This window comes from Rhinoderma darwinii, chromosome 13 (assembly GCF_050947455.1).
Source record: "Rhinoderma darwinii isolate aRhiDar2 chromosome 13, aRhiDar2.hap1, whole genome shotgun sequence".
NCBI classification, from domain to species: domain Eukaryota; kingdom Metazoa; phylum Chordata; class Amphibia; order Anura; family Rhinodermatidae; genus Rhinoderma; species Rhinoderma darwinii.
Window position 1 is genome coordinate 12,144,563 of NC_134699.1, and position 27,751 is coordinate 12,172,313.

General features: G+C 43.5%; 1 protein-coding gene and 1 long non-coding RNA gene across 11 annotated transcripts in view; one reads left to right on the forward strand and one right to left on the reverse strand.

Annotated features, from left to right (window-relative positions):
* Positions 1 to 27,751, reverse strand: part of PHACTR3 (phosphatase and actin regulator 3) — a 98,206-nt gene that overhangs the window by 645 nt on the left and 69,810 nt on the right. For 5 of the 8 annotated variants that reach the window (XM_075846355.1, XM_075846356.1, XM_075846351.1 and 2 more), the window contains 5 exons: positions 10,301 to 10,342; positions 5,102 to 5,157; positions 1,676 to 1,737; positions 983 to 1,123; positions 348 to 424 (listed from right to left, as the gene is read on the reverse strand). In XM_075846355.1, the coding sequence (XP_075702470.1) occupies positions 348 to 424; positions 983 to 1,123; positions 1,676 to 1,737; positions 5,102 to 5,157; positions 10,301 to 10,342 (378 nt within the window). Of the gene's footprint in view, positions 1 to 347; positions 425 to 982; positions 1,124 to 1,675; positions 1,738 to 5,101; positions 5,158 to 9,779; positions 10,175 to 10,300; positions 10,343 to 27,751 lie in introns of those variants that run through there. The other 3 variants (XM_075846353.1, XM_075846357.1, XM_075846358.1) reach the window with 3 other exon arrangements.
* The window catches only part of LOC142666349 (uncharacterized), a 57,540-nt gene continuing 29,907 nt past the window's right edge, over positions 119 to 27,751 (forward strand). For 2 of the 3 annotated variants that reach the window (XR_012851665.1, XR_012851666.1), the window contains exons 1-3: positions 119 to 1,190; positions 1,747 to 3,232; positions 13,008 to 13,085. This is a non-coding gene — a long non-coding RNA (uncharacterized LOC142666349). The remainder of the gene's footprint in view (positions 1,191 to 1,746; positions 3,233 to 13,007; positions 13,086 to 27,751) is intronic. The other variant, XR_012851667.1, reaches the window with a different exon arrangement.

Here is a 27,751-nt window from a genome sequence, read left to right on the forward strand (position 1 = left end):
GGGTTATGGTTCCATTTTTCGGGTATAGAGTTACCAATTTCCTGTTAAGTGATAGAATTCTGGCTGCCTGCAGCTACCACTAGGGGGAGCTTACTCTATACTGTGAACTCAATAATAACAGTATACTGTAATCTCCTAAGCTCATCCTAGTGGTGACTGCCGGCAAAAATCATTTTAGTATTTAACTTTACTGTAGTACAAGGGATGTGGAGCTTTGTACCTAACAAATTGAGCTCCCACCCATATTATATATATATATACATACCCCTCACTTTAAACATGTGTAAAGGGGTTGTCTTATGTTAGGGCATATGGACGGTATAGAGGGGTGGACCCTGCACACATACCTGGTCAAGTGTTTGCTTGAGGCGTGCACTTCCATCTCATTGCTTTTATACTCATTAAGTTCTTTTCGAATAGCAGCCTGCAAATATAAAAGAGAAATACAGGTAAATTAACGATCTAACAAATAAAAGAATAGCCAAGTAAAGCCTTAGTCGTTCTGGACGACAGCACGTTAGTGTCTACAGCAGGCAATGCAAGAACAATACCTGCGCATAACCTATCCTCCGCACTGCTGACAGCAGGTCACATTGTATACATGGTGATGGGTATAAAATATTATACTAGTCATTTCAAAACACTATGGACTATTGGGTTAATAGTTACAGTTCCTAAGGCTCTGTTAAGGGTCTCTGTCACAAATAGGGCATGGTTTACCGGAGACAATAGTGCAGGATGCCGCGCTATTGGGTTCGGTAAAATCACAGACAACCTGACGGAACCAATTTAAGTGAATTGGTTCCGTCGGTGTCTGCTGTGGTTCCGTTATTTCCTTGCTCTGCTCCTCTGACGGAGAAGAACATTTGAACAGCACAACGCAGGTGTGAACATAGCCTTAGATTGTAATACCAGCCTTAGTTATGTAGTAGAATCCTCCCCTAGACATTGTGTAACCCGAATTACTTCATATTCCCAGTACCTTGTCTGCTGCGGATAATCTCGTCCACGGCTTGTCTGCTCGCCTATCATAATCCTGAGCTTTCGCCACCTCCACATAATCACTAAATCGTATCAGAATTTTTCTCTCTCTCAGTTCATCTACAGTCGGACGCTGATTGAGCTAGAAGGGAAAAATGACAGGGATGGCATATTAATGACCGGATGTAAGACGTCTACGTTAAAATCAGGTGTGTAAAAAATGTGTCCAAGCCACATGTTAAATTTCACTCAAAAGGAGAGGGCAACCATGCACCTGTAAACAACTCAGCACCCTATGAGCAAATCATACTATGCAATATGTATATAATGGACGGCATACTGGACTAGCCGCCTTCTGTCAAATGTAATCCTCCACTAATCGGGTTGCAGTAGCGTGGTTCACTGTAAACACCATCAAGCTGGTTTAGCTGCCAATTAAATACCAGCTTACTAGAGTGAAGTGTTCCTGCTATGCCATTATATAAGTGAACCCCAAAATATATGGGGGAAAAAAAACAATTACCATTCACTGTTACAATTTTTTGTATTATATGCAAGATATTGGCCCAAACTGACTGCATATTACATTGAAGCTGGCATTAAGCCTGGCATTATAGGTGCTAGGTACATTCACATGGCAGTGACTTGGTCTATACAGCTTGGGAGTCCCAGTTGTCAAATAGGATTCGCTCACCTTTCTGGTTAACCTTTGTTTGATTTCTCTTCTTTCCTCTTGTTCTATCTGGTCATTTCTTTCTGTAAAAGGAAGGTGACAAATGATAAGTTCTCTCAGCAAGATCTACGGATGGCGACCAGAACAGGTGTGTACACGGATTTATATTAGTGGAGATACTGTATTTTATGATAAGACTCGAGGCCTCATGCACACTGCTCTGTACAACCTCGGACTTGTAAGGAGCCATAATAGGGCACCTATAGACTTTTATGGGGCTCTACTGTACCTCCGTACGCCTCGGATTTCATATGAAGGCATGAAAAGTTTTTCTCGGCGAAACTTTTGATTTATCACTTATTTATTGGTAGTAATGCTGTTAATTTTGGGAGTTTGTGACCAGAGTAAACACCTTATACCTCAAACCTATTAGAATGACACCTGCTGGTCAAACCCATAGCTTGCTGCGAGACTTGTGCCCCCTCATTGCTACTCTGGGGTAAAACTGAGATATTGTGGGTGTTCATGGCACCCGTATTACACTACTAATGATAGAGCAATAACACTTGTGCACACGGCTTCTGCTGCCATTAGAGTTTGTGTTCTAGGTAATGTTCGCATTTGAAATTATTGCAGACCCCATCATAGTAGAGAATTTTTTTTTTTTTAAAAGTGTCAAATTCGCCATTCACTAACATTGCAGCTTCTAATGTAAAATATCAGAGCGGTAAATACACCAATACCTGCCCGGTGACGCCATTGTGAGGGTGTGATAGAAGCAGAAAGCACCACTATCTCGTTCTATATAGAGAATATATATTAATACACGGCAGTCCTATAGTCTCGTCTGATGACGGCTGCCCTTCTTGTGAACCGATAGTGGTTTTTGTAGAAAAGGACTTTTCCTGGGAGACCCGGCTCGTTCCTGGAGCAGCGTTAAGACTCCAGGAACGCCTCCGCACAGCGGCTAAAAATAACTCTTGCTGCAGTGCTGGTGGGTGGAATTTATTATCTGCCGTAGGATACTAGTAAAAGATTCCTATTTTTAGAGCTGTCAACTAAATAAAGATTCAGGTCAGTGTTACGAGGACCGGTTAAAAAAAAATGTGCAGATGCCATGTTTAGGAATGGAGCGAGGGGAAACCCTATGAAAGCAGCAGATTATTCTAGGAGTGTAAAACCACCCAGAGACCCTCAGGCAGCCCGGTCATCCCATACTCCGGTCTCCTGCAGGTGGTTCGGCCACTGTCTATTGCACCTGTTGCCCTCTTTTTATTTGTATTGAATTATATTTGTATTGGGTCCTACACATATGTAACCATCTCCCTTTCTCTCCACGTAACCTAGTTCCTGACAATTTCTCAGCTTTTTTTTTTGGTAGGGGGTATGCCGTTTTAATTGCACCCCTATAGGCAGAGATCTCGCCATCTGGATATATCGGGGATATAATATGGGCTGGGTTTAGTCGCGAGAGGTTTACAACCGTTCTGTATCTCCTCTGCTTTTCTTTTGCAGGCGTTTATTGTTAACAAGACAAATCCACTGTGTGAGGAATTGCCGCCGTCCTTGACACTACCGGTACGTTTGTGTGAGAACAGCGCTCTGTATTCTACTGTGTACTAAAATAATTCCTGGAATATACTGTATAGAAATATTGATAAAAGGCAAGGATGTGCAGATCACGACACTGGCTATTGTGAGGCTTGGGTGAGGGGGGTGTTATTCTCCTTACCCTTAGGAGGGGGGGGGGGTGTCCATAGCATAGAAATCATAACATTAACATCCATCAGAAGCATCATCTTATCTCAAAAGGGATAGCCAACAAAAAAAAAAATATCCCTTCTATCACAAATACATTTCATTCTGTCCCCAAGTGCGTTTGGCTGGACATGGTTTTTTTTTTGTTTGTTTTTTTTTTTCTATTCTTCTAATGAAGGGGTTAATATTTAGTCACAAGAGCGATAACTCCCAAGATTTCTTAACTCAGGGCAGGAATTACAAGCTGCAGGATGTAGACGTGAGCTTAACCTGACCAGAACCAGGCACAGGATTATACAGCACGGAGGCGACAGCGTGACCTGATGACTTCTCTCTGTAGTCATCTTCTCCAAGAAACGTCAAATGTTTACATCGGATGAAGCAGTTTTTACATCAGTGAATCGGTCTTCAGGAATCGTGTTACGTTTCAGAAGTGTAAAGACCTGATCCCTGTGTGAACATCGAGCAGAACAAGTTTTGTTGTTTTTTGTAATGAAGGGCCAGGATTAGCCAGGAGCAGTATTTCTCCCCAGCCGGAAACACAGCTCAATAAGCTCATCTATCAGAAGTTTTGATTTCACCGCAGAGGTCATGGGGCACACGCCTGAGGAAAGCTGTGAAAACACATCCTCCTCCTAACATAACAGGTGCAGAAAAAGTGCAACGCTCAGACAAGCGGAGAGGAATCTAGGAATCATTACCACCTGTGCACTGGATGCAGCGACTGGGAATCTGGTATTGAATTAAACACCATGGAAGAAGTAGGGGGGGGGGGCAAGTCGTATATGGGGCCACCCTCTACATTGGAATAAACTGGAGTATTACACCCAGATCATAGAGCAGTGTCAGGAACCATTATTGTAAATTGTACATGGAATTTTGGGGGAGATTTATCAAAACTGATGCAAAGAAAAAATTGACGTAGTTGCCGATAGCAACAAGATTAAAGCACCAATTTTTCGGAAGACCTTTTGAAACCGTCAAGAAGCAATCTAATTAGTTGCTATTGGCAACTACTTTACTTCTCCTTTGCAATCGTTTTTAAAGATCTTTCCTATTATGCACAGTTTTGGGCACCAAGAAACAGACATAGTAGAGCTTGAGCAAGTTCAATGGTGGGCAACCAAAGTAATAAATGGAATGGGGGGGACTACAGTACCCAGAAAGATGATCACAATGGGGGTTTAGTTTAGAAAAAAAATAAATGTCTGTAGGGCGACCTAATAACTATGTATAAACAGATCAAAGGTCAATACAGGGATCTCAATCTATTTATACCCATGACTAACTATAACGGGGGGGGGGGGGGCTACAACATAGAAGGGAATTCTCTACTGTAAGAGCAGTCACACTATGGAACTCCCTGCCCGAGGAAGTTGTCATGGTGAATTTACTAAAAAGAGGCCTGGATGCCTTTCTTTAGTGGAATATTACAAGGTATGGTTACTAGAGTACTGGAAACGGGTCGTTGATCCAGGGATTAAATATTTGCGATCACAATAAAAGAGTCCGAAAGGAATTTTTTGCCTTCCTCTGGATCAACATTGCAGAATAATAATAATTACACACACAACCGTGTTCTTAATTGTGATGGAACCCCAACTTAACATCTACATTTGAGACCCCACAATGTATCCTCTGCATCCGCATACATCAACAACGGACATAGAAAAAGGTTCCTGTACTTACGCTTCAGTATATTCCTTCTCTCCAGTTCTTCTACAGCTGGTCTTTGGCTCAGTCGCCTGCGGAAAAACACCAGAATGACATTTTGAACCATGCTGGTAGATGTAGGAGTCTCAGACAGAAGGATAGCGGGTGTAACAGTGTGCAGATAGATCCAGTGCTGTTTAGCTGCAGGTGAGCGGAGTTTCTCTCTCGGAGTCCCCTCGTAGTGGAGCTGCTGCTTATCTATGTGCGGTGTTCCCAGCACAGACACACTGCCAGTCTTCTATACAGCTCCATGTTCACTCCCACCTGCACTGCCTGCCCAATCCAGGATCTCTGCACATTTATAATGAGGCTTTCCCCTACTATTCCTCCCCCTCCCGTCTGTACATCCACAATCTCACATGATCGAGCACAGAGAGTCTTCTTCTCATCTTTCCCCACTATTGCCTTTCCAGCTTTATATTTATCCAATTTACTAAAAATCTTAATGGACACTTAATCGTTACACATAGATGTAACTAACTCCACGCAAAATCATACTGACGGGTGCAGGGCGGTCAGATCACTGCTATGGGCTCCTTACGCGGACTACAAAATAAGGGCTCAACAGGGTGATAAGAAAATCTATAGACAATATTTTATTAGAGAAATAAAATCTGCCCGTGCGTGACATTGGGAGGGGGGGGGGGTTCACTGATGTCCCACCTGAATTTTCACGTTTTTAGATGCATGAGATATGGAGGAAATACCTTGTTTGCAGGTGAAATTCATCTTTAGATTAACAAATCGCATATCTGCATGAGGTAAAGAGTTAAAAATGGATTCTCCTTTTAAATTTGGGCAGACATGGAAAGACGTTTACTATTGACCAAAGTCACTTATTTTTTTCAGGCACTGGTTTGGCTAATGCAGCCCGTCAGCGTAGGGACACCATAAATCCTATACACCAGGGACCCTGCACACCTCATCTAAGCTGCTAGGACCCCTGAACTGAGTGGAATTACGTTTACAAGACTCTTTACTTTTATTGTGATCGTTTCCTTGCATACAAGACTCAGCAAAAATCATTTATCTGGCAGTGAATAGGTGTTTGAGTTAAGAACCACTCGTTTTTTTGGTCTTTTGCTGGTTTTTTTTTCTGCTTCGTTACTTTGATTCTTATTCTTGTGACCAGTTTAAAGTATAAAATAATCCGACAACAGAAAACTATAGAGCAGAAGAGTAATAGAATTATGTGCAGCTCAAGGGAAAAGTTACACAACCTGGATCTTTTCAGTAATCCTCAAGTTTTGAACATGCTTTGAAGCCAAGATGGGCATATTAGCCTGCAAAGAATAAAACCGCACAAGAAGGGCTGGAGGAGTACAGTGAATCAAATAATCAATTCTGTTAATGCAGCGTTTAACAGTTCAGAAGTTGTTAATCTCGTATCCAATGATATTACGTGTATGCCAGATTAAATAGATGAGAGATAGAGACATCATAAATATTCTTTACATTAAAACTAGAAACAAACCATCTGCACTAAGGCTGCGTTCACATCTGTGTCAGGGCTCCGTACCGTCTGAGCTTTCCGTCGGAACGGAGCCCTGACACAAGCGGAAACCATAGTTTTCCGTTTCCATCACCATTGATTTAAATGGTGACGGATCCGTTGCAAAAGGCTTCTGTTTGTCTCCGTTGTGCAAGGATTTCTGAAGTTTTGACAATCTATTCGGTCAAAACGACAGAACCCTTGCACAACGGAGACAAACGGAAGCCTTTTGTACCAGATCCATCACCATCCAAAATCAATAATAATGGAAACCTATGGTTTCGATTGGTGTCAGTCAGGGCTCCGTTCCGACGGAAAGCTCTGTCGGAATAGAGCCCTGACGCAGATGTGAACGCAGCCTAAAGCCGCATCAGACCGGCCTCTACAACCTACCCCCATCTTTTAAATGGTCCAGGATGTCGACTATAAAAGAGACTATCAACACACCAGAAGTCCAGGAGATGCTTCGCAACAAGGTGTATGAGGCAAAACCCAGGAGGGGTAAATCAAGCCGTTAAAAGATCTAAATAGATTTTCTATCATGGCTGAGGGTTCTGACCTGAAAAGACGTAGCTACGAGAGGCCACAAGAAATACATCCGAACCGTTGGTTTAACTGTGAGCGCAAAGTACGTTAGACCCCAAGAACTGCCTCAAATAAGAAGCACCGATCTGAAGGAATCCTACAACAACATACAGAGGCAATACAAAAACATTCTCCGAAAGAAAAAACAAACTTAACCAACTCCAAGCCAAGTAGTTCTGGGAATTATGGAATCACATGGGCAAAAATTGCAAGAAAAACCAACCTTTACATCCAAAACGGCTCCATTATTTCAGGGACCTCTACAAAGATTTCCCGAAGGAAGAACGAAAAAACAAAAAAAATTTAAGGCTATGGGAGGAGATGCTCAAAAATGTTCTAAATCCCCTGGATATACCAATACTACTGCATGAAGTAACAGAGAACTTCAGAAGGTGCAAAAAATTCAGCGGCCTAGACAGAATCTCAAAAATACAGCCGCCGGAAATACAGGCCGCAATAGAAAAACTATTCAATATCGTGCTAAATGCCGGCTACTTCCCTCAAAGGATGGTCGGGTACTGGATCGTACCGGGGTAATAATGGGGGTTAGTGTTCGCCTCTGCACCCTAACATTAACCCCGCCTTAGTAATGGACACTGTCACTTAAAATCCCTGTCGCGTGGCTGTGCTGTTTGTTCCCCCAAACTGAATGCTGTGTAGTGAACCATGCTGGCTTTTTGGGGATCGGATAAAGCAGGGTTTCTGAGCCAGCCTGGGCGAAAGGAATCAATAAGTGGTAAAGCTTAACAACAAAAATACAAAGTCACGAGACCTCAAATGCGCACATTGAAGCCTGAATTGTATATGACCAATGGAGGAAAAAGGGCACTTATAGATGAGGAAAATGAAAGGCAAATCAGGCAGGAAAACTATTTTTGGAGGCAAGTTCTCCAAAGAATTGTAAATGTCACATTAACTTTGGCAATGGCCAATCTACCATTTCGTGGCCACCGAGAGCATTTAGGGGGAAATTTAATAATGGGAATATTCTCTCAATTATTCAGCTTCTGGCAGACTATGATCCAGTTCTGAAATGACTAATACAAATGCCACAAAGATCCATTAAATATCGGAGCCCAAAAATCCAAAATGAAATTATCCAAATTATTTCTGAAAATAGTCTCAGAAATTCAACAGGCACAATTTTACTCCATCATCATGGATACGACTCAGGACATCTCAAAAATTCATCAGCTAAACCAGGGTTTCCGATATGTTGCCATTGGCAGAGATGAGAACAGGAAAGCAACCAGTGTAAAAATACATGAAATGGTTCTGGGATTTCACGCTGAGTGCTGCAGGCATAGAAAATGATATAATTGCCTGTATAGAGAGCAAAGACCTAACATGAAATAAGTGTCGTGGCCAGGGGTACGATGGAGCTGCAACAATGAGTGGCATACACACTGGAGTGCAGGCTAGAATTTTAGAAAGAGAGCAAAATGCTGGTTATGTGCACAATCCAGCACACAATCTTAACCTGGTATTGCAAGATGCAATGGCTAATAGTAAAGAAATCGTATAAAACGGTGGGAAATTCTTTCTTCATTCACAGAAGAGGCTGCATCTATTAACCAGAAAATGGAGTCATTTAAATTTATATTTTGTGTTATACAGGGTGGGCCATTTATATGGATACACCTAAATAAAATGGGAATGGTTGGTGATATTAACTTCCTGTTTGTGGCACATTAGTATATGGGAGGGGGGAAACTTTTCAAGCTGGGTGTTGACCATGGCGGCCATTTTGAAGACGGCCATTTTGTATCCAACTTTAGTTTTTTCAATGGGAAGTGGGTCATGTGACACATCAAACTTATCGAGAATTTCACCAGAAAAACAATGGTGTGCTTGGTTTTAACGTTACTTTATTCTTTCATGAGTTATTTACAAGTTTCTCTTTGTTTACAGCCATTGACATGTCGCATTCCTGGATGAACAGTTTCCTGGAAAGTGGATTGGTCGTCGTGGGCCAGTTGAATGGCCCCCTAGGTCTCCCGATCTGACCCCCTTAGACTTTTATCTCTGGGGTCATCTGAAGGCAATTGTCTATGCTGTGAAGACACGAGATGTGCAGCAACTGAAACTACTGATACTGGAAGCCTGTGCTAGCATTTCTTTTGCGGTGTTGCTATCAGTGTGTGAAGAGTGGGAGAAGAGGGTTGCATTGACAATCCGACACAATGGGCAGCACTTTGAATACATTTTATAAGTGGTCAGAAACTTGTAAATAACTCATGAAAGAATAAAGTAACGTTAAAACCAAGCACACCATTGTTTTCTTGTGAAATTCTCGATAAGTTTGATGTGTCACATGACCCTCTTCCCATTGAAAAAACTAAAGTTGGATACAAAATGGCCGCCATGGTCAACACCCAGCTTGAAAAGTTTCCCCCCTCCCATATACTAATGTGCCACAAACAGGAAATTAATATCACCAACCATTCCCATTTTATTTAGGTGTATCCATATAAATGGCCCACCCTGTACTTCCGACAAAAATTTTGGAAAAGGTAAATGCAGTTTCAAAAGTTTTGCAAACAAAAAAAACACTGATTTGTCCAAGGCGTCAAGTTTAATTAAAAATATTGCAGAGACTCGGTCAATACAGGAATCAGTTTGAGGAAGGAAAACAAAACTGCAGCATCACTTACACAACAGTGGGGCACTTCTCCGCAATTTGAAAAGAAATAAATCCCCAAAGTCAAGCGCCATTTTGATGAATTAGTAGTTAAGAGATTAAATGATGCTGAAAAACATTTTTAAGTTAGTTTTTCCCCCCATGTTTTAGATATTATAACAGCTCAGATTCTAAACAGATTTAAGGGACTTTATCAGGTTCTCGGTCGATTTTAACATAATTCAGCCTGCAACGCTTTCATCTGCATCTGATGATGATGTGTACAAATCTGCAAGAAGTCTATCAGGAAGATTATCACCAACTTTTCCTGGGCAGCTGCTTTGTTTTCGGTCTGCATTAGGTAAAGAGATTCACAATTCATCCTCCGTTAGTGACTTTGCTCACCTCCTATTGGTAGACAACAGTGCCCTTTCATCTACACTGCCTGATGTGTGCGTAGCCTCGCTACTATTCTTACCATGACCTGTGAGTAGCTCGTGCCGAAAGATCCTTTTCCAAGCTAAAATGGATAAAACAAAAAAACGACTTGAGGAGAAGTGTGTCAGGATAAAGGCTTTCTGGGCTTGGAGTACCGAGCATTGAAAATGAGAGCTAGGAAACTAGACATAGACAGCATTGTGAACACCTTTGCCGAAGTGAAGGCACGTAAGTGTAAAGTTCTTCGGGAGTTGGGGAGGTTAGGACTTTCAACAGTTGAATGGTTTCCTGTTGTACTAACAAACCGTTTTACTAAGGGCCTGTTCACATCAGCGTTGGCTTTCCGTTCCAGGGTTCCGTCGGAGGTTTCCATCGGGTGAACCCCACAACAGAAAGGGAAACTCAAACCACAGCTTCCGTTTCCATCACCATTCCAGGTTTCCGTTTGAACGCCGGAATCAATAGCGGAGTCGACTGCGCTATGGATTCCGTCGGAAAACCGGAAACCTGCCGGAATGGTGACGAACGGAAACCATTAGCAATGTTTCCGTCACCATTGATATCAATGGTGACGGAAACGGAAGCTGTGGTTTCACTTTCACTTTCCGTTGCGGGGTTCACCCGACTGAAACCTCCGACGGAACCCTGGGAACGGAAAGCGAACGCTGATGTGAACAGGCCCTTACACAGTTTCATGCATGTTTGATTTTAAGTAACACTCCTCAAGGAGTCACTTTATGTACAATGCCATGGTTGAATAGATAGTGAAACCTTTTGGAGACGACACTTAAAATAGTATTGAAAAGTAGTCTTCTAGGGGGTGGACTTAAGGAAGATGGCCAGTATACCTAGTATACGATGGAATTGAAAATCTGTCAGAAGAGATCTGGTCTAGATAAGGAGGTGGTCTACTAAAAAAAAAAAAAGGTGGTCTTCTCAAAGAGGTGGTCTATTGGACGGGTTCCACTGTATATTCATCCCTTAGCACTGGTACAGTAGTCGCAGCCTTAAAATACCAAATTTAGAATCGCAAACCTCAAATAAAAGTTGTTTTTACTTCTAGGATGATCTAACCTTTTACGATTCATTTCAAGTTCTGGTTTTGTTCATTTAAGTTTACAAGTTGTTATAACTAATACTGCAATCATTTTTGGGAAAAAACAATAGCACATGCCCACTTGCCTACAGATTATTAACATGTCCTTTTTTTTTTTGTAGACTTGAGTTGCTTTGTTTTTGCACTTGTGCATTTTAACCCCTTAATGACCGGGCCATTTTGCGCGTTAATGACCAAGGATTATTTTTTGTTTTTTCACGGTCACGTTCCAAGAGTCGTAACTCTTTTTTTATTCCGTCGACATAGCCGTATAAGGGCTTGTTTTTTGCGGGACGAGTTGTATTTTGTAATTGTACCATTTTTAGATGCATATAATATATTGATTAACTTTTATTAACTTTATTTTAGGAGAGAATTGAAAATAAGCAGCTATTCCAGCATTAATTTTCACGTTATAAATTTACGCCGTTTACTATGCAGCATAAATAACATGTTACCTTTATTCTATGGGTCGGCACGATTACGGGGATACCAAATATGTAAAGGTTTTATATGTTTTCCTATGTTTGCACAATAAAAAGCCTTTTAGAAAAAAATTACTTGTTTTTGCATCGCCGCATTCCAAGAGACGTAACGTTTTTATTTTTCCGTCGATGTGGTCGTATGTGGGCTTGATTTTTGCGGGACAATGTGTAGCTTTCATTAGTACTATTTTGGGGTACATAGAACTTATAGATTAACTTTTATTTTATTTTTTATGGGGGGAATGGGAGAAAAGAGAGAATTTTGACGTTGTTTTTTGTGTTTTCTTTGGACGCCGTTCATCCGGCGGTTTAATTAATATGTTCATTTTATTGGTCAAGTTGTTACGATCGCGGGGATACCATATATGTGTATGTGTGATTTGTTTTGACCGTTTTACTAAATAAAACCACTTTTTGGGCCAAAAAAGTAGTTTTATTTGACTTTGACTGTAATTATTTATTTATTTTTTTCACAAACTTTATTTAACTGATTGACATATTTTTTTTTAGTCCCACCATGGGACTTCACTATGCGATGTGCCGATCGCATATATAATGCTTTGGTATACCATTATTGCCTGTCAGTGTAAAACTGACAGGCAACCTGTTAGGTCATGCCTCTGGCATCGCCTAACAGGCAGATGCTGAAGGCAGACCTGGGGGTCTTTGTTAGACCCCCGGCTGTCATGGAAACCCGACGGCGACCCGCGATTTGTTTGCGGGGGCGCCGATCGGGTGACAGAGGGAGCTCCCCCCTCTGTCAAACACATTAAATGCCGCTGTCACTATTGACAGCGGCATTTAATGGGTTAAACTGCCGGAATCGGCGTGCGATTCGATTCCGGCAGTTGCAGCAGGAGCCAGGCTGTGTATAACAGCCGTGCTCCTGCCGCTGATCGCGTGGGTACAGTCTCAGTACCCGCGCCATCACAGGACGGATATATCCGTCCTCCTGCGCGAACTAGCAGCTGCTGACGACGGATATATCCGTCCTTCGGCGTTAAGGAGTTAAAAGTTGGAAACTATTATACATCTTTCTCAGGAGATGAAAACAAGTGGTCTCTGCTCCTTACAGTTCCGAGTAAGTTTGTTGAATGACATTTAAATGAATGTTATACTGCGATGTCCAAATAAATTCTCATAGCTTATCTTTTTTTGGCCTTTAGGTTGTACTTTTACACTTTTAAAAGTTACCAAGAACAGATGGAAACAAGTCCTTCATGTCCCAGTGCTTTGAGTTTCAGGTCAGTTTTTTTTAAAATTAACTATGAAATAACATAAAAGTGATAAGTATTGTTTTTATAAAACAATTTTAACTGTTACATTATTTGTAACCCTGTAACTAAAAGGTTAATAAGAGTACACTTAGCAGACAGAACTGATAAATGTTCATTGTCAGGAAGGCGGGGGTTGTGGCGCCGTTGGTTACCAGGGGGGGGGGCACTCAAAAGTTTGCTATGGGGCCCAGTCTTTCCTAGTTACGCCCCTGGATAGAAGTAATGTTTTACTGCTGTGGCATAACATGTTCCATATAATATATATATATATATATATATATATATATATACATACACACACACACACACACACACACACACACACATATATACACACACACACTACATTAGATTAATTCATATATCCCAGTTTGTGTTGCTCTCTGAAGCTGCTCTTCACCATTGCCGTCCTGTATGTAATGTCAAGTGTTTATTCAATGAATGAGATCTCACTAACCATGTCATCTGTAATACCTCCCAATCACAGCCATTCTGCTTTTTATTTTTCCAAGCAGAAAATTCTGTACAACGAGACACATAGGAGAGAGTGTAGAAAATCAGGAAAATAAGAGTCGTGACTGCCCTTGTGGCTGCGCGTGCTAATGCTGGGGGAGGGGGGAGTCGGCACTATGCACTAACTGCAGACATCTGTACATGATCCCCTCTGCAATGTTACCTGCCACACTCATCCTGGGGTACAAGACACATCAGAGGTGGTCACTGCTTGTCCTCCCTTAGGCCAGGTACAGACACTGCATATTTTTGCAGTTTTTCCTCTGTTTTTCTTTTAGCTGAAGAACCACAGCAACCATATGTTAAAAATGTAAGCAACTTCCCTTTAAATTCCTTCATACATGGTACTTGGAAACTGTACTTAGTTAATGTCTAAATGGTCTTGAAGAGGTTGTTTGGTTTAGAAAACCCATGTTTAAAAGGAGTGCGCCAGACATTTTATATTGATATTTTATCGTTCGGATCGGTTACCAATATCAGATCGGAGGGGGTCAGACTCCTGGCACCCCGCCATTCGGCAGATCTATGGGGCCGCGGCGGCGGTCGCCACAACAGTTTCCCAGTTTACAGGCACAGTGACAGCGCCACACACCGCTGTAACGGCTGTGCCTGGGATTGCAGTTCCAGTCCCATTCCAGTGAATGAGATTTAGCGGCAATTTCAGGCACAGCCGCTACAGATCTGTGTGTGGCGCTGTCACTGTGCCTGTATACTGGGAAAAGGCTGCAGCGACAAACGTGAAGGCCAGTCTCATACATCTTAGATGTGTGGAGTGTGGGCATTAATGGGTTAAGGGCTCGCTGAGTTTTTCAAATTGCAGTAAAGCCCATACATGGCCAGAAAAGACGCCCGTAAAAAACATGATCATGGTTCTTAAATTTCATAGAGTTGCCCCTTTAAAACAAAAGGCCGACATCCCCAGATCACTTTTTGTAAAACAATATAGGCCCATAGATATCAGATAACACTCCGCAGCGATCATACCTGATCCCCCATCAACTCAACATACATGCATTGTCTATGAAGGAAGGAGGAGGAGGGGGCTGCTCAATCCAGAGGTTAACAAATCTGCACCCCAAATTTATTAAAGGAATTAAAAAAAAAAATAGTTTTTTTGGCAACAGTTTCAGCAACTTCACAAAGCATTGAACCGATCAGAATATGTATTTCACGGTCACAGAGAAGTCATAAGCGTTTCCATTCAGTTACACGCCACGGTATTACATAATTTCCCTGGATAAGATCTGTGATATTAAGCGCAGCGAGGATTAACGGAGACGTCCCCTTGAGCCGATTGAAATCTATGATGTTACTATGGAAACCTCAGACTCTATAGATGAAGAAACAAGAACCGTGTCAGGGAATCTGTTCTCTCATCTGATCGTATGAAAAAAAACCAAGTATTTTTACACGACCCGTGACGGATCTTGTTATCTTTATGGCTATACGTTCATCGTGTAAGTTTCAAGTTTGCCACCAAATGTACGTGCTAGTTGTATGAAACAAGAAAAAAAAAAAGGTATACTAACATATACCGGCCAAAAAATATGCCGAAGAGACACTCCTTTGGCTGTTGAAGGGTTTGGGCATGAGAGCGTATACATCAGGAACCCAATTGCAGTGGTAATAGAGCGTAAGTCTGGCCATACGACAGTTATTCCTCCCGACTATCTGCTGTCGGGAGGGAGTCGGGATGTCGCCATATACATTGTGATGGTCCGGTCCCGATGAAGTTGGCAGGTTCGGCCGAAATACATCTAATGTGTATAGCCAGCTTAAGGGAGCTTTCGTTGCATGCAACGGGAGAGCTAGTCGCATACCCTGAACATATCCATTGACCCCATTCATCCAACAGATGTTAAGTCATTTTGTTATGCGTTGGGCTGGTATACTATTTTTCAACTGTATGTTTTGTTAACATGGGAGCCTATGAACAACGTATGTCACTGTATGTATATACATATATCTCCCCCCCCCCCCAACAAAGCTCCAATGTACACCGAACAGTGGGAATAGACCTTTATAAAGGAAATAATGCACATAGCCTGATAAACCTGTCTTCAGTAAGCTCCCCCTAGTGGTGGCTGCAGGCAACAGTTTATCATTTAAAAAGGAATCTCACCAGGATAGACCCTCTAAGATGTTGTATAATAGATAAGAGGGTACTATTACACTCTGGACGCCCCTTTGCTAATCTTCTTACCGAGGTGTAGCTTGTTAGGAGGCGGTGATTGCCAGAAGGAGAGGAGCCGGGAGAGGTGAGTAATGAATACCAGCCAGTACTGATCAATCCTATAGATCATAGGAGACTTAAAGAGAAAAACTGCCGCCCCTGCGTTTGTGGAATAATCGCCCGTGACAAATATTCGCAGGGATTGGCATACAAATATAGGGACAGTCCCAGCAAATTTGGGACTGTTGTCAACTATGGGTCTACAGAAGAAGCCGGGAAGGAAGGATGGCAGCTGTCTAGGCCTTTCTGCCAAGCTTTGGCCCAGGACCATTGACTGATCATTTTTTTGACTTACTGCTGGATTACTAGAAGTGTAATGCAGACATATAGCCGGATCTATAGATGTGAGAAGGGGATATTGACACCTGCGATGATGTTCTGCCGATGTGTTCATGGCCTTCAACACACCCTCTCATACAATTATAGCTTATGAAAAAGAGAAAGCCCCGTCATATCGTCTGATGATTATTCTCACTATTTATAGGAAAGAGAATGTAAAAATCTTCTTTTCCACAGCTAAATATACCCGGCAGAAGTTACAAATCTATATTTACTCACAATGACAAGTCAATCTATTTAAAGGAAGAGCGTTTTCCTTTTCACAAAGGTGTATTTATGGAAACCCACACAATCCACTGCCACGTCTGTTAATGTGTCGCTCATATGCAACACGCGCCAATGTTCTCCACACATATAAACAAGCACTTAGCACGTAATCTACCTCAACAATAGGTGACAACCATGTGATTAATCCATCAGATCTACCACCACCGGGTAATGGAAACAACCTGCAGCACATGAGTAGAGATCTAAGAAACCGTCACAAATCCACACCCTCCAACTCTACTGGATATTTATATAGCGCCAACATATTCCGCAGCGCTTTACAATTCAGAGGGAACATGGACAATATAAGACATTACATAGTGGCAAAACTAATTCACAATTCAAACAAGAGGAGTGAGGACCCTGATCACAAGAGCTTACAATCTATAAGGGAGGGACAAAATGTAAAAAATGCTTGTTAAAGAGGCTCTGTCACCAGATTTTGCAACCCCTATCTGCTATTGCAGCAGATCGGCGCTGCAATGTAGATTACAGTAACGTGTTTTTTTTTAAAAAACTATCATTTTTGGCCAAGTTATGACCATTTTTGTATTTATGCAAATGAGGCTTGCAAAAGTATAACTGGGCATGTTGAAAAGTAAAAGTACAACTGGGCGTGTATTGTGTGCGTACATCGGGGCGTGTTTACTACTTTTACTAGCTGGGCTTTCTGACTAGAAGTATCATCCACTTCTCTTCAGAACGCCCAGCTTCTGGGAGTGCAGACACAGCCGTGTTCTCGAGAGATCACGCTGTGACGTCACTTCCCCAGGTCCTGCATCGTGTCAGACGAGCGAGGACACATCGGCACCAGATGATTCTGCAGCAGCATCGGCGTTTGCAGGTAAATCGATGTAGCTACTTACTTGCAAACGCCGATGCTGCTGCAGAATCAACTGTAGCCTCTGGTGCCGATGTGGCCGACACGATAGAGGACCTGTGAGTGACGTCACAGATCTGCACTGCCAGAAGCTGGGCGTTCTGAAGAGAAGTGGATGATACTTCTCATCAGAACGCCCAGCTAGTAATAGTAGTAAACACGCCCCGATGTACGCACATAATACACGCCCAGTTGTACTTTTACTTTTCAACACACCCAGTTGTACTTTTGCAAGCCTCATTTGCATAAATACAAAAATGGCCATAACTTGGCCAAAAATGCTTGTTTTTTTAAAATAAAAACGTTACTGTAATCTACATTGCAGCGGCTATCTGCTGCAATAGCAGATAGAGGTTGCAAAATCTGGTGACAGAGCCTCTTTAAGTACAATGGTCCAGCCATCTTTTATACACATAGGATAGTACACAAAGCTGCATGAGGCGGTCACCAGCCAGTATCCGTGTATGACAGACATGAAGTGTATTAGGGTGCAAGGAGTGTGGGGGATATTGCTGAATGAGGGAGTCAAGTTCTCATGACCAGTGGCGTAGCTATAGGAGTCGCAGCGCCCCGAAGCCAGGGGGGCCCTCGGCCCCCTGCACCACATCAATAAAAAGTTACTATAGTAACTCAGGCCACGGGCCACTGTTACTATAGTAACTGACAGTACTTACCTTCCTGGTTCCGGAGCGCACCGGAGGTCCTGACGTCCCAGCGCTGTGCGCCGCGCACAATATCGTGATCCCGGATAAAGTCAGGACAGAACTTCCGCCGCGGCTGGAGAGGAGGGTAAGATTAATATCCGTCTGCTGAAGCTGATTGGCGGGGTCCGACGCCCGGGAGCCGGCCAATCAGCTGTTTTGAAGGGGCTGCAGCACTCGTATGAGAGCTGCTTCCCCTGCATTCCGGTCACTTGCTCACACTGAATCCGTGTCGGCGATTCACAGTGTGAGCGAGTAAGAGAAATGAAGGGGAAGCAGCAGTCGTACGAGTGCTGCGGCCCCTTCAAAACAGCAGATTGGTGGGTCCCGGGAGATGGACCCCGACACATCAGCTATTGATGGCCTATCCTGAGGATAGGCCATCAATGTTTAGGGACTGTAAAACCCCTTTAAGCATATGATGTAGCCGGCTTAGAGGGCCCATGAGACAGGATCACAGATTGTGTGATGCGGTCGGCTGGGCCCTGTATCTAAGCCAATCACATGGTAGGCTTAGATACATGGCCCATGTGTGATCCTGTCTGATGGGCCCTGTATATAAGCCTACCACACGGTAGGTTTAGATACAAGTTCCCACAGACAGTATCACACATGGGCCCTGTATCTAAGCCTAACACATGTGTTACTAATCGTTTTTTGTGTGTTTTCTTACCGGTTCGGTCGTTGGACTACGTCGGATTCGAGGACTACTTCGATGACGGCTTTTTTTATTATCAATAAAATGGTTAATGAGGGTTGTGTTGGTTTTTTTTATTTCAATAAAATATTTTTTCTATGTCTGTGGTTTTTTTTTAAACTAGATTACTATCGCCTTAGTAATGGCCGCCGGCTGATTGACAGCATCCATTGCTAAGGCAGGGCTTAGTGTTAGCCGGTGCAGAGGCCAACACTAACCCCCATTATTACCCTGGTACCCACCGCCACCAGGGGTGCTGGGAAGAGCCGGGTACGATCCAGTACCTGACCATCTGTAGTGATGGTCGGCCACCGGGGCGGTCGCAGGCTGGTATTATCAGGCAGGGACAGGCCAGAAACAGTGGCACTTCCCACCCTGGTGATGCTAGGCTGCTGCTGCTTTATTGTATCTGTCTGGTTATGAAAAATGGGGGGGACCCAACATCATTAAAAAAAAAAAAAATAATAATTGGAAAGAACGATGTGGGGTCCCCCCCAATTTTCATAACCAGCCAGATACAACACAGCAGCCTAGCATTACCAGGGTGGGAAGGGCCACTGTTTTTGGCCTTCCCCAGCCTAATACTACCAGCCTGCGGCCACCCCGGTGCCTGACCATCACTACAGATGGTCGTGTACTGGATGGTACCCGGCTCTTCCTGGCACCCCTGGTGGCGGTGGGTACCGGGGTAATAATGGGGGTTAGTGTTGGTCTCTGCACCTGCTAGCATTAAGCCTCGCCTTAGTAATGGAGGTTGTCAATCAGCCAGTTGCCATTACTAAGGCGGTAATAATAAAGTTTAAAAAAATACAAGCACATAGAAAAAATATTTTATTGAAATAAAAAAACAAAACACAACCCCCATTAACCATTTTATTGAGAATAAAAAAAACGCTGTCATTGAAGTCCTCGTATCCGAAGTCCAACAACCGAACCTGTAAAAAAACACAAACACACAAAAATAATTAGTTTCACAAAGAAGCAAAATTATTATTCTTACCTTTCCTGGGTCCAGCGCTGGAGCCGCAATGTCAGCTAGCTGGGCCCTGTATCTAATCCAATCATGTGTGATACGGTCTGCTGAGCCACTGTATCTAATCCTATCATGTGTAATACTGACTGCTGAGCCACTGTATCTAATCCTATAATGTGTGATCCTGTCTGCTGAGCTGTGTAGCTAATCCCATCATGTGTGAAACGGTCTGCTGGGCCTTATACAGTGAAGGAAATAAGTATTTGATCCCTTGCTGATTTTGTAAGTTTGCCCACTGTCAAAGACATGAACAGTCTAGAATTTTTAGGCTAGGTTAATTTTACCAGTGAGGGATAGATTATATAAAAAAAAACTGAAAATCACAGTCAAAATTATATACATTTATTTGCATTGTGCACAGAGAAATAAGTATTTGATCCCCTACCAACCATTAAGAGTTCAGCCTCCTCCAGACCAGTTACACGCTCCAAATCAACTTGGTGCCTGCATTAAAGACAGCTGTCTTAAATGGTCACCTGTATAAAAGACTCCTGTCCACAGACTCAATTAATCAGTCTGACTCTAACATCTACAACATGGGCAAGACCAAAGAGCTTTCTAAGGATGTCAGGGACAAGATCATAGACCTGCACAAGGCTGGAATGGGCTACAAACTATAAGTAAGACGCTGGGTGAGAAGGAGACAACTGTTGGTGCAATAGTAAGAAAATGGAAGACATACAAAATGACTGTCAATCGACATCGATCTGGGGCTCCATGCAAAATCTCACCTCGTGGGGTATCCTTGATCCTGAGGAAGGTGAGAGCTCAGCCGAAAACTACACGGGGGGAACTTGTTAATGATCTCAAGGCAGCTGGGACCACAGTCACCAAGAAAACCATTGGTAACACATTACGCCGTAATGGATTAAAATCCTGCAGTGCCGGCAAAGTCCCCCTGCTCAAGAAGGCACATGTACAGGCCCGTCTGAAGTTTGCAAATGAACATCTGGATGATTCTGAGAGTGATTGGGAGAAGGTGCTGTGGTCAGATGAGACTAAAACTGCTGAGTTTGGCATTAACTCAACTCGCCGTGTTTGGAAGAAGAGAAATGCTGCCTATGACCCAAAGAACACCGTCCCCACTGTCAAGCATGGAGGTGGAAACATTATGTTTTGGGTGTGTTTCTCTGCTAAGGGCACAGGACTACTTCACCGCATCAATGGGAGAATGGATGGAGCCATGTACCGTCAAATCCTGAGTGACAACCTCCTTCCCTCCACCAGGACATTAAAATTGGCTCGTGGCTGGGTCTTCCAGCACGACAATGACCCGAAACATACAGCCAAGGCAACAAAGGAGTGGCTCAATAAGAAGCACATTAACGTCATGGAGTGGCCTAGCCAGTCTCCAGACCTAAATCTTATCGAAAACTTATGGAGGGAGCTGAAGATCCGAGTTGCCAAGCGACAGCCTCGAAATCTTAATGATTTACAGATGATCTGCAAAGGGGAGTGGGCCAAAATTCCATCTAACGTGTGCAAACCTCATCATCAACTACAAAAAACGTCTGACTGCTGTGCTTGCCAACAAGGGTTTTGCCACCAAGTATTAAGTCTTGTTTGCCAAAGGGATCAAATACTTATTTCTCTGTGCACAATGCAAATAAATATATATAATTTTGACAATGTGATAATTTTTTTATTTTTTTTTATATAATCTATCTCTCACTGGTAAAATTAACCTAGACTAAAAATTCTAGACTGTTCATGTCTTTGACAGTGGGCAAACTTACAAAATCAGCAAGGGATGAAATACTTATTTCCTTCACTGTATCTAATCCGATCATGTGTGATACTGTCTGCTGGGCCTTACATCTAATCCAATCATGTGTGATACTGTCTGCTGAGCCAATGTATCTAATCCTATCCATAGTTGATAGGGTCGTAGTGCTATAGCTATGCTGTCTCCTATACACACACACATTTTTTTGGGGCGGACACGTATGTATTGGGGCTATTTCCCCTGACATTTTAAAGAGGCTCTGTCACCAGATTAGAAATGCCCTCTCTCCTACAATTTTAGATTTATGCTAATGAGTTTCTTAAAGACCAACTGGGCGTGTTTTTACTTTTTACCAACTGGGCGTTGTACAGAGGAGTGTATGACGCTGACCAATCAGCGACCAAACAGCGTCATACACTTCTCATTGTTCCAGCCCAGCTTCTTTCACTGCACAATCACACTGTGCTGTGGATCATGCTGGGCTGGAACAATGAGAAGTGTATGACGCTGATTAGTAACTGATTGGTCAGCGTCATACACTCCTCTGTACAACACCCAGTGGGTAAAAAGTTAAAACACGCCCAGTTGGTGATTAAGAAACTCATTAGCATAAATCTAAAATTGCTTATAACTTGCTCAAAAATGATCGTTTTTTCAAAATAAAAACCACTGTTATCTACATTACAGCGCCGATCAGATTATGTAAGAGATAGAGGCTCTGTCCCCAGATTATAAATGCTCTAAGTCTTTAGTGATGCCCCGGTTGCTAGTGCTGCATTGTTGAGTCACTTAGGAGACCCAGCGATGCAGCTGAAAGCTGCAGACCGTCGGCCATGAGAAGTATGCAGGATGGGGGGGGGGTGCAATAAGAACTTTTGTATCGGGGCCCATGAGCCTTAAACTACGCCCCTGCTCATGACTAATGTAAAAGGGCCAGGAAAAGGAGTCAGATTAGGGAATGTTATAGGCCTGTTTATAAAGATGTGTTTTTAGGGCACGTTTAAAAACTGTGGATATTGGGAACTAATCGGATTATCTGGGGTAGCGCAGTCCAGAGGACGGGTGTAGCACGTGAACAATCTTGGAGACGGGAGTGGGAGGTTCGGGTTATGGTGGATGTTAATCTAAGGTCGTTGGTAGAACGTAGGGCGTGGGTAGGGGGGTAGACAGATGAGGGAGGAGATGTAAGGAGGTGCAGCACTGGGGAGAGCTTTGTGTGCGAGAGTAATAATTTTGAGTTTCTCTAAAGTGACTGGGCGACCAGCGCATCGGTAGAGGCATTGGTGTAGCGGTCCAGTGTAGTGACTGGCACAGGGTAGAGGCATTGGTGTAGTGGTCCAGTGTAGTGACTGGCACAGAGTAGAGGCATTGGTGTAGCGGTCCAGTGTAGTGACTGGCACAGGGTAGAGGCATTGGTGTAGCGGTCCAGTGTAGTGACTGGCACAGGGCAGAGGCATTGGTATGATATAGACTAGCCTGGCTGCTGCTTTCAAGGTAGAGTTTAGTGAGGGAAAGGCCGATTTGTAATAAGATCCAGGAGTCAAGACGAGAGTGATTTAGAGCGACAATAAGTTTTGGCCGTTTCCACAATAATAAAAGGGAGAATTCTGGAGATGGTTTAAGGCGACAGGAGTGTGAAAGTGATTGAATATAAGAAGTAAAGGAAAGTCAAAACATAACCCCAAGACAGTGGGCGTGCTGCCTGGGAGTTATGGAGACATCAGGTTTAGGCTGGTTAGTAGATGGTGGAAACACAAGGAGCTCTGTTTTAGAAAGATTCAGTTTCAGATTAAATGGCACTGCACTGTTCTATATAGTCCTGGTTACTTAAAAGGGGGGACCCCCACTGATCCTTCAAAGTTTTTGCTTGCACCACTTTACTTGAATGGAGCGATGTTGAAGATCACTGCATAGTGGCAAGAGTGCACGGTATAGAAAAAATAAAGGGACTTCTGTGCCTCAGATCACAGGACCAGCAAGCGTCCCAGGAGGTCAGACCCCAAAACGACTAGGTCATAGCATATCCTTGTTGTGTGCTATACCGTTCTAGGATGGTATTAAACAGCAGAGGGAGAAGTTAAAAAAGCAGCACTCACCCAAATGGTGGTTTTTTGTTTGTTTTTACACCAACTTCTCCCTCTGCTGTTTCTAACGGATAAGATACACTTGGTCTTCCAGGGATGCCACTTAGCATCCCTGCGGTGTCGAGAGCGGATACGCTGCACAGCTTGACGCAGCGTATCCTGAATACCCCTGTGAATCCATATCCCGGAATACGCTGTGTGTCCGAGCACTGAGACCCCCACCAATTGCTAGAACGAAGTAGCAGAAGTGCTCGTGTGAGCTGCTTAGTTTGTTCGGCTTTTTCCGGGTATCGATGTTGGGAGTACGGACTCAATACAAAAGTCTACGAGCCTGTACACCGCTACATCGGCTTTTAGCCAAATAGGAACAAAGCAGCTGAGCGCTCACACGAGTGCTTCTCCCGCTTCATTTTAGCAATTGGTGGGGGTCTCAGTGCTCTGACCCCACCAATCCAAACTTCTGACACGTCAAAAGCTTGAACATTTAATTACCCTTTAAGTTGGACATATTAGATGAACGTCATCGGATCCTGTTGACTTCTGCTGTAGTTACACGTATCAGAGTTAACCTCAGTCATTCCAGGAATTTCACATAGTTGGCTATTTGAGCAGGTTGCGTATATCTCTGCACACTGAAGATAAATGACCACTTAATTACGGAACACTTGGTACCGGACGCCTGGAAGAAACGCAGATACGTCCACAGCAGAAAGCTGCAGCGTGAGGAATGGAGAATGTTCTCCAGGGAGACAGGCTGAGCCAGCACAGAGACTTCCCATTCTGAAGCCAACCACGTACGTTATGTTTGCAAACAGCGAGACAACGGAGGGACACACTCAGAGGTGGCCTTGGACATGTTGTGTTCAGGCAGATAATAGCATACCGCCACCATTCACCTCTAGATTCTGCAGAGCAGGACAACCTGGACTCTACATAGACAGGGTAAGGACAGGAATGTCTACAGTACTCAGCTGGCCTTCATAGTATTAAGTTACTAGAGGACTACTTGCTTTTTTTTTTTTTTAGAAAAACTTGTTGCGATGGATTGGAGGACTGTCCTTTAACGTGGCAGACCTGAGCTTTTATAGAGTATACAGTTTGCGGATAAAGCCCTGTTGGATGTGATATAAGTGCAGAAACAGTGAAACGCTGTCCTAGAGACAGAAATTGGGACAGGAGGAGCTTTCTGATCTACACCCCATCCTAATTGCTGCTACTTAAAAAAAAAGTTAAGTAAATATATCCACGCAGCAGCCACTACAGGAGAGATGGAGTATTACACATCACCCATCCTGATGGGCCCTGGCTCATTAATATAGGGGGCACAAAGATAGGTCCCCCCACTAATCATATTTTGTAATATGACATAAAAAAAGATAGTCTCATTTGTTTTAATGGGATTTATCGGATTACATAGGGTGTCAGCCGCTGTTGGCTGACATATGTGGATAGTCCGATAGACTATACTACCGGTAAAAATAAAAAAAGTGGAAACCTGACATTTTATTTTTGATTTCGATCCATTAAAGGGTTGTCTCACCAAGACCAGTACACATCCCCATGCGAGCAGCTGTTATTACCAGGGGAAGGTTTGTCTGGCCACACACACACGTATTACTTGTACGACCATGCAATAGGTGGAGGGACGCAGTTTGTCAAAGCGGAAACTGCTCTTCAATGGATTGTCCATGATAAGAAGAACACGGCTGATGTCTTACAAAAACAGTGTCACACCTGTCTCTACGGGTTGTGTCTAGTGCCGCAGCTCCGCTCCACTGAAGTGAATGATGCAATACCACATACAACCTGTGAACCGGTGTGGTGCTGTTTGTGGAAGAAAGTCATGTTTTTCTAATCAGGACCACTCCCTTAACAGTACTCAGGTCTGGTTATAGTAGGGGGTCCTGAGCAAAAGGTCCCCTATCCCCTTTATAACATCTACGTGTCCTAATAGGATATACACACAGGCGTTAATGGGACAACTGCTTTAAAAACGGATCTGACAACACAGGCTACCCGAGTATGAGCAGCGCGTGTGTTACCCATTTAGGCTATGAAGACTGTTCGGGCACTTTAAATGCAGGAAGAGAGGGGTATTTTGTGTAGATATCTACCTGGAGACACTACATGTATAAAGTACAGAGGATCCTCCTTCCTGGCTGTGCATGAAATCATTATTTGCTGGTAGGCTAGCAATAAAAGGGTTAAACCATCTGTCAATAACCAGAGATCATCTGGGATTGGTTGTGCCGTGGATTCTCCCTGTCGGAGGCAGGGATGCTGTTGTCAGGCAGGATCTCTCATCCATGGGTCTAGGGTTTTCCTACTATTCACCAGGACCCCTCCTCACACAGGTTCCTAGATACTGCATGTAGCTGTGTATCCAGGCAGGTCCGTGGTGCTGCGGGGTGTGGAAGAATACATATTGGGGTTGGGTGATTGGATTATGAATTCTGCAGCAGATGCACACTATAGGAACAGCTCGCCTCTCGAAATATCTTAGAACTGGAAAGCACAATTTCACATCCCAGGGGTCTGGATCCAATAAAAGCAATGATTTATGCAAAGCATGTTACACATACAGAACACGTCCAGTGCTAAACCGCCCTGCACACGAAGCAAGCCGGACCCGGGAGCACACGCTGTAGCTAGGAGAATGCACAATGTCCCCATATATTTGTATGTAACCACCAGCAAGCCAGAAAAACACATAATACACACTAAAAATGGACGCAATGATAATGTAGCCCTCATAATCGGTGGTCGTATTGGATTATGAGGCCCGAACGCCAAACCGTAACGGGATACACTGAACGGCCACTTTATTAGAGACACCGGCCCTTTCCCGATTAGAACTTCCCGGTATAGAAATTAGGCACGTGACTCGAGTGCAGCATAAAATCAAGTGAGCAGGTTTTCTATGGATGAGTTTCAGTGTGACTGAGTGACTTCATACGAGGCATGGTCACCGATGCTAGAATAGAACATCAAAAACTGCCGACCGTGTGGAGTTTTCTCTTGCAACGGTGTGGAGCATAAACCGGGAATGTGTGATCTAGGAAAAATATCCAGCGAAAGGGTAAACTGGACGTCAATGACTTGTCCATGAAAGGGCCCTGTGAGAAGAGGACGTCTAGAATCATTCGGACGATCAGGCGGTGCACAGTCAATGCTGATACAATGCTGGTCTCTGACTAACATGTCCGAACACACAACTCGTCGTTCCTCAGCACGGATGGACTATAACAGACGACCAGAGTGCTATTGCTGTCTATGGGAAATATAAAGACTACAGTAGGCAAGAGCGCCAAATTGGGATCTCTGAGCAGTGGAAATATAACCTGGTCAGATGAATCCAGATTTCTGCGGCACCATGCTGATGGGAGGGTCAGAATTTGGCGCAAGCCACATGAATCGCTGAACCCTTCCCGTCAGCTGTGAACAGTTCAGGCTGGTGGAGGTGCAGTAATGGTGGGGGGAATGTTTTTCTTGGCACACACTGGGTCCTCTGATACCTGTGGATGAATGTTTGACTAGTAGGGCTTACCTAAGCATTGTGGCCGACCAAGATCATCCCTTCATGGCAGCGGCTAACCCTATGGCAGAAGAACACTTTAGCAGCAACTACGAGAAGTGATCCTGTCCACCTGGCCAATATTCCTGTAGACGATTGCAACATCTAGTGGAGTCTGCCATGGCTGCGGTTCTGAAGGTCAAAGGAGGTCCAACACACTACTAGATGGGGTCTCCAATAAAGTGGCCATTCAATGAATATTTCAGGTAGGGATATACATGCGATGACGGCCATAAGATTTTATGGGCATGTTTTCCAACTTGGACAATCCCTTTTTGTCAGAAGTTTCCCCAATGATAAGCCGATTACGAGTTATGTTGCTGCTGGGAACCTCAACGGTTACCTGTAATTTGTAGGTAAATTTGACAGCAAGTGCTCAATTTCCATCCAGCGGGGGGAAAAAAAATAGGCCCTTGTGAAAATGCCATTCAACATTTTCTTAGCTTAATAATCCTGAAGGTCACATTTTCCAAGTTGTCTAGTGATACAGAATAGTGCATAACAAGGTAGACTTGCCATTCAGGAGTCTGAGAAAGAGGGGTTACAATCTGTTGGAGCAGTGGCCATATTGGTTTGTGTACTTTCC